Source organism: Pholis gunnellus, assembly GCF_910591455.1.
Source record: "Pholis gunnellus genome assembly, chromosome: 16".
NCBI lineage: Eukaryota > Metazoa > Chordata > Actinopteri > Perciformes > Pholidae > Pholis > Pholis gunnellus.
This window is the reverse complement of record NC_136543.1, coordinates 18,042,596-18,050,577: the sequence shown is the minus strand read 5'-3', so window position 1 is coordinate 18,050,577 and position 7,982 is coordinate 18,042,596. Positions and strand designations below refer to the sequence as shown.

Below are 7,982 nucleotides of genomic sequence, written 5' to 3'. Positions count from 1 at the left end.
CACGTGGGGTTCTGCAGGGTTGTGTTTTAGGTCCACTTCTTTTCTGTCTTTACATGCTCTCAATGGAATGACTCATTCAATCTCATAACATCTCTTTTCACTGCTACGTTGAGGAAACTCAAAGCTACCTGGTTTTAAATTCCTAAAACCAGGCTGATGTAACTCATCTACACAACTGTCTCCAAGACAGTAAAGAAGCAGATAAAACACCCTCTGATCCAAGTCATGAGTAATGTATTCACTAATATCATTGCTGGAACATGTCATGCAAATAACATGTAATTACGTTTCCTTCATTTACAATATTACAGGCTATTTCACTGCTCAGTCTTAAACAAAAAACAAAAATGGTGCAGTCCATACTGGTATCCCTGTGTTCATACACGCATGCATAAGGTGTAGGGACCTCACCACGGATTCCTCCCAACAATGGCACTCTACTTCACCTAAAGAAAAAAAGAACTAATATCAAAAAGAATCAAGACATATAAACAAACACATCCAGCTGGTTGAACAATGTAAATTAATTAAAATGACAAGGCAAAACAGAGGCAAAACAGAAGCAAATGGGACAATGGGACAGTCCTGACCCCATCATGCAAGGATCCAAAAAAACAAGGATCACAGGACTTAACGACTACAGGCCCGTCGCCCTGACCTCTGTGGTTATGAAGTATTTGAGCGCCTTGTCCTGTCCCATCTCAAAATCCTCACTGACCCACTCCTGGACCCCCTGCAGTTCGCCTACAGAGCCAACAGGTCTGTAGACGACGCAGTCAACATGTCCCTTCACTTCATCCTCCAGCATCTGGACTCCTCAGGAACCAACACAACCAACACTTTAGAACTGTTGCACCACAATAAGTGGGTCCTATCACGGCGTCCCTCGTGCTGCACTAGGACACTCTGACCATGTTGTGAAACATGTCTTAGTCTCTCGGACCATCAGTACCGGTTCCCCCCAAGGCTGCGTTCTTTCCCCTCAGCTCTTCTCCCTGTACACCAACAGCTGCACCTCCAGTCACCTGTCTGATAAAACAAGCACAAAACAAGCACTGCTGGTTTGACTGGTTGTGATAAGGCTATATTTAGATGCAAAGTGTTGAGACATGAAGTGAAATTAATACCTACGATCCTGGACACACCCAACGAAACGCCACTCCTCATCAGAGAACTTTTTATTTTAGTCTGACTTTTTTCTCCAGATGACTAGAAGTGGATTTACTCTCTGATGAGGTAAGACAAAACTAAAACATTAATACTTTTTAACTGATGATGATGGCACTAATAATTATAATACTATTTATAATAATAATGACTGAATCATCCTCCTTATAATTTGTGTTATGAATAACAATAAAGTTAAAGTTTTTATTTGATAAATCCTCAATCCTCAGAGGAATAAGGCATATGGTGATATTTCTTTTGTAATGACATCAGCTGTATTTGCCTGATATAAAGACGAGTTTATATAAATGGAGTTTAGGGATTGAGCTCTCCACTGCCAAACGGCCTTATTTTATTTTGAATATTATATGTTTAACCAATAGGACAGTTTATGCGAATTTCCCTCATTTCTGAATGTACACAGAGGTGAAAGTTATTCACGGATCTCATTTATAACAGTTATGAGTCGTCATTACACGTAATGATGCCTCTCCCACATTTAATATCACGTCGCCAGTTACTTTGCACTTATACATTCTTTTTAGCATTAACAGTAAAACCAGCAGTGTTATTTGTGATTGTACCAGTGTAGATAACTGTAAGCACATTTCAATTATAAAAAGATATAAACCAACTTAAACCTCAAATCAAATTTCGCTTAATCAGCGCTGTCTGCTCCCCGGAGCGCAGAGGAGAGACCCAACTACCTACACTCGAGATCAGCTGATAGAATTATGATCAGCTATAAGATAACGTCAAACAGTGTCAAAGAACTGCAGAACAGAGCGCCATTAGTTTTCAATAATCTTCTAATAATGTGCAGATAAATCACTAAGTAGTAAAATCACTGCAGTGAACACACCTTTATTGATTCATGTATGGTTTGTATGCCATAGTGACCGACACAGCAGACTGAACACACAAACTGTGAACAGCTGTCCTATGCGAGCATCAGAGCTCTCTGGATCAGAGGAGTCCCCACGGTGACGTCAGACACCGTCACCTCACCTGGCAAACCGTCACCACCTGCAAATGACGATTGTTTAAATTGGCAAAGAGTGGAAATAAAGCCAGTGACCGCTCTCTTACGATCGCTCCATATCCTCATTATCAGTCCTGATCATAATATCAAACTTACTTTTTTTTTTTTTAAATGAGTGGTAGATACCACCGATTGTCGCGATCATTTCGGAAGCCATCAGTCTGAATGCTGTAAACATAAATACTATGGTGACACTCGTGATGTGTTAAGTTGCACGATGGATACTCTGGCACTGTTCAGACTGCGTAAATGGAAGAATTGGGGGCGGGATGTGAGGCTGAACCAGCTGCGCACATTTACAGGTTGATTTGGGATTTATAAAAATAAATTGAGCGTTGGCAAGGTTTTGAATATTTTTTGGACATACGAGCATTTCCTCCTTTGAACGTACGCAAACATGTAGTGTGGATCCCACTCACTGTTTTGTAAATGAGACCTCAGATCATGTATTTAAAACCCTCCTGTTATGTTGCGGGTCAAATTGACCCGTTTCAAAGTTTGAAAATCTAGAAAAAATATTTTAAAGTACTTTTTCTGTATGAAACTTCTTCTGCTTGCCTTAATTAGGGTAATCAACGTGAAAAAAATTTAATTAAAAATATCATGTATTTGCAACCCCCCCCCCCCTGCAGGTTTATATAACAGAGATGATGTTCGGGTCAGTTTGACCCGCCAGTGAAAGTGGAGGCTGTAAGGGGTCAGAAGGGTCAAGTTTAGACCAGTTCTTTCTTTGAAAATGTGAGACAAAGTATCTCTTACTCCTCCCAACATGTTTCACCCCATTTCACACACACACACATACACACCCACACACACACACACACACACACACACACATAGGTGCGGTCTCACTACCGCACCTGTGCGAGAAAGATACTATTTTGGCAGGAACCTTTTTTTTTCTCGTGGGAAAACTCCGCCCACACTTAGCAGGAGAGGAGAGAAACATATGAAAGGGTTGCTTGGGAGTCCTACCAACATTACACTCTGCAGATACATGCAACACACCAGCTAACTGGAGGACCACATGAGCAACAGAAACAAAAGGATGACAGCCCTGGAGGCTCTGGAGCACATCCTTGATCACGACAGTGAAATAGAGGAGGATGTGTCTGAAGATGAAGACCATCTTGAGGTCAATTCAGATTATAATGGTGCTGATTATGAACCATCAGATGAGGAAACTGATATACCTGTTCCTCCAAGCGAGACATTCGTGTCAAAAAATTGTGAAATACAGTGTTCATCCTCACCCAATACACGTATACCAAAAATATTATAAAGACAGTGGCAACATGTATTAGCACAAAGCACACCGTGACACTCGTGTGCTGTGTAGACACACACACACACACACACACACCTCGTTCATTGTGTTTATATCTTGTTAATTTTTGTAAATGTCTGTTTCTTAACACTACAAGTAAACATGAGTAAAGTTTACTTTCAATACAAATCCTCATGACTCATTTAGCTTGATTTTGAGTGAGCGGGTCAATATGACCCTGAACAGCAGAGGTGTCTCATCTCCATTTATCTACATCACCCCATGAAAAAAATAATGTTTCAAAATGTAAAAATAATTTAGAGAAAAATACATGTTATGGTAGACTAATGCAATTTACATCTAGGTTTTTCCAATGTACCTAAAAAATTGTTTTAACATGTATTTTTCATTAAAACAAGTGAGTTATCCTCATTGAACTATGATCTATGGAGGGGGGAATTACTTCATTCCACTAAATACTGATTGAATTGTTAGTAAGGGTGTTGGTGATGAGGTACAAACTATATTTATTAGGATTTTTTGGTTTCTGACAACTTTTGGATGATTAAACATGCACCGGGTCATATTGACCCGCGAACATCATGGCTGTACCTAAGAAACGAACATAACAGGAGGGTTAAGTAAAAGTAACAATAACAGTACTGACTCCAGATGTGGAGGCAATTCTGATTGGACATCTGAAGACATAGAGGGGTCATTGACTCCGAACAATGTTGAATTCCAATTTCTGGCGATTATAAAAAGGATAAGCTATTGTTAACATTCAATATTCACAGTTTTTACATTCAAATATTGCACAAAGAGGTACAAGTTTTTCAACTTGAAGCACTCAGAGCGGCCGAACGCACACACAAAAGCCTCTGAAGGTTGCTGGAGTAGACAGTAAAATATTTCCTGAGGAAGTGGAGTAGAAGTATAAAGTAGCATAAAATGGAAGTACTAAGTATCACAAATTAAGTAATCCTACATAGTTACATTCCACCACTGACTACATTCTCTTGTGTATTTCACCACATGTCTTGTCTAGATATTGGAGCGGCTTCCCATTCAGCGTTACACATCCAAGATGAAGTTCAAAGTGAGCATTCTCATTTTCCTGCTGGCTGTGACGGGCATGGGACTGTTTTGGAGAGCAGACATCTCACCATACGTCACATTTCTGTTTAAAAGTCCCTGTGCTTGTGGCCAATGTTTATCTGAAGATGATTCGTTGTTCAAGCAGCGTTTCAGAAAATTTGATGAACCATTTTTGTCAGCAAACTACAATCTCTCAGAGGATAATTTCAACTGGTGGAAGGTAAGTTGTGACCTTGCAAAATAACAGTCTCTCAACCAGCAGTTCAAATCAGGATCAGAAAGTGAAATACAATCACATTCAACAGTCGCCATCTTCAGTTCTCAGTCTGGTCTTAGTAAGACCACTTCTCTCAATGTGAGCAGTAGAAAGGTGTCTGACTCGTATCCATTTGCCGACTTCTTTATCCAGTAGTACACTCTGTTACAGACTACTTACAGGACTCTTCCTGGGTTCCCTTCATCAGAGTCAAATCCCTTGTTTTTGCAGCCATAACTGGGCACACAAAATAATATGCAGTTTGATGCAGCATAATGAGAGATTAGCTTTGGACGGATATGGAGGTGCACACTCACTCGTGCAATCACTCTGTCACGGATGCAAACACACACATGCGATCAACCACATGATCCTTCTGTAAGAAATATGAAATGAAATGAATCTTGATTCTTTTTTCATCCGAGGCAAATCCCTTTCATTAAGCAGAAAAATACAAGATTCATGCATTTCACAATACAAACAAATATTTACAAATGTCTTCTGGCTTACAGCGACTGACAATTTGTTTATTTGGTACAATTCATGAGGTCTAACTGTAAGTAATGTTTGGTGTTCCTGACAGCGCCTGCTGAATGGAGGGCGTAGCATGACTGCCTACAGAGAAGCAGTGGAAAGGATTTTTCAGTTGATCCCAGCCAGTGCTTATGTTGAAGCATCCCGCCCTGATCGCTGCAGGACTTGTGCTGTGGTGGGGAATTCTGGTAATCTGATGAAATCACACTACGGACCTCTAATAGATTTCCAGGACGTTGTCATAAGGTAAAAGAGTCTAGACAAAGATGAACGTTCCTCAATGTCCCAAACCCCCTTGTTTTTCCTGACAAAGACAGTGACATATGAAATATATTTGTACTATTTAGAATTAACAGAGGTCGTACCAAAGGCTATGAAGCAGATGTTGGGACCAGAACAACTCATCATGTCATGTATCCAGAGAGTGCTGTGGATTTAGATAACACCACTCGTCTTGTGCTGTTTCCATTTAAGGTGAAGGATCTTGTCTGGGTAACAAATATCTTCAGCACAGGACCTTCTGGACGGTGAGTCATGTTTTTCATTTCAGTTCAAGTCGAGTTGCTACGGTCCGTCCTCTGAAGCTGGTGTTGAATCCTGGTGAAGTCACCCAGCGGTAGGGAGTGAGGCGGACGGACCGCATTTGCGTTTCATTTGTGGTCTGATGAACAGTAAATCCATCACATTCAGGGCCACATGCCATATCACTATTTTTCAAGCTACTGTACCTGGCTCTCATCAACTTTGTCATATTTTTCGACGCTGCCTCTTGAGTCGTGTCCTAATGAAGTGGCCGTGTTTTCATCTCTCAGCCCCTTGACATTTTTTTGGGCTTTTTTTTATTATGCAGCAGGTGGATTTATGCTCAGACCTGGTGGTGAAGTAACACTTTAAACAAATTAAACAAAGCACTACTAGATCTATTCTGTTACAACTAGTTAACCCTCTCACTGTATCCTATTGAGTTGTTAGGTTCCAGAGCAAGACTGTGGTAGCAAAGGTAATACTAGTCAATCAAGTTTGATCGTTCCTATTCTGATCCGAGGTCAATTGAGTAATATCAGTCTGGAGCTGCTGTGGAGGCTTTGCATAGGATTTTGACTTCATCTCTAAATGAGGACATTAACTCCAAACATGGCAGCAGAATCAGTTCAATGAAATAAATGCTACTAACCGAGCATATTTCTCTGCATTCCCACCACCACTTTTGTGGTAATAAGAGTGAAATTCTACTTCAGCAGAGTATTCTCCCTGAAGGGCTGCTTACAGGAGCAAAGGCACCAAAAGTGTCCTGCAGCATAATTTACAACAAATGCAAACACTCATGTAGGCAAGGCAAACAAGCAGTGTCCTTGCTGGAATTTATTTAAAAAGTCTATGTGAGATTAAACTTTATTACTTTTCTGTCAGAATCATTTTACTGAGAAAAAACAGAATCATTTGATGTTGAGTTTGACATTTCATGCTTTTTTCAACATGTACCAAGAAAATCCAACTTTAAGGCCAACAAAGATTTGGTGAGTGTTATTTTTTTAATATATTCATCGATAAACTTTATTGGCTACAAAGGTAATACAATATGTTGAAAGACTAATTCTGATTTAATAACAGGCGATGGTCCTTAACCCAGCGTTTATGCGGTACGTTCATGACGTGTGGCACGTTCATGACGTGTGGCTGCAAAAGAAGGGCAGTTATCCATCCACTGGCTTCATGACTGTGGTTCTTGCCCTGCATATTTGTGACGAGGTAGGTTTATTTTTTAGTTGAGTGAATGTCGTGACACACCAATGATTGACAAGTTGATGCTAATGAAGATGAAGGAAAAAGCGCGTAATAACATGTCATTTAGTGAGATTTATTAATGCTTTTACCACATTATCTGTTTATAAAATAGTTTGCCTTTGTTTTTCCAGGTCCATGTGTTTGGTTTTGGAGCAGACAGTGATGGAAACTGGAGTCATTACTTCGAAAAAATCCCGGACAACGACTTAAAAACTGGACCACATCCTGGAGGTGAAGAGTATAACATGATCCTGGAGCTAGCGAAGCATCAAATACTCAAGTTTTATACGGGGTAGTGATGTTTCTCTCAGTATTTAACGTATTCAAGCCTTGATAGTGAATCACTTACAAAGCAAAACAAGACTAAGAAGCCTTCAAGAGACATCTCTTCTCAGAATAACTCCCCTGCTGCTGCACACGTTAAACCTTTCCAAATGGGGCTCGTTCGGGTCCAAGAGGTTTTAAACCTTTCCGAGAATAAAAAGTTTGAATTTAAATTCAAAAGGGAGCATGAACCAATGCACAGAGCATCAATTGTTTGTGCATAAATTTCCAAAATCTTTCATTGTGTTAAAATGTCTGAACAAAAAAATGGCCTTTGGGAGGTTCGTAGAAGTTCCTTGAAGCTACAGTTTTTCCAAAGTTTAAAAATGTAAAAATATTCTAATAACTGAAGGAGACTAAAACACGTTGGGGTAATGGTGAAGTATACTGGACCTTATAAAATGTATTTAACTGATGTAATCAGTTGTGTCTTTTCTTTGTTTGTGTACTTTATTGTATTCTACTTATTGTAATGTGTTGCTAAATACATTTTACAGTTGTATTTTTTT

General features: G+C 39.7%; 1 protein-coding gene across 1 annotated transcript; it reads left to right on the top strand.

The window, feature by feature from the left end:
• The first annotated feature begins 1,120 nt into the window (after nt 1–1,120).
• Nucleotides 1,121–7,980, top strand: LOC306708684 (CMP-N-acetylneuraminate-beta-galactosamide-alpha-2,3-sialyltransferase 1-like). Its single transcript, XM_079176595.1, has 7 exons — nt 1,121–1,236; nt 4,525–4,794; nt 5,414–5,610; nt 5,712–5,891; nt 6,851–6,881; nt 6,976–7,113; nt 7,281–7,980. Exons 2-7 carry the CDS (start codon nt 4,564–4,566, stop codon nt 7,443–7,445), a joined length of 942 nt encoding a protein of 313 aa, XP_079032721.1. The 5' UTR covers nt 1,121–1,236; nt 4,525–4,563; the 3' UTR covers nt 7,446–7,980.
• Nucleotides 7,981–7,982: the final 2 nt, after the last annotated feature.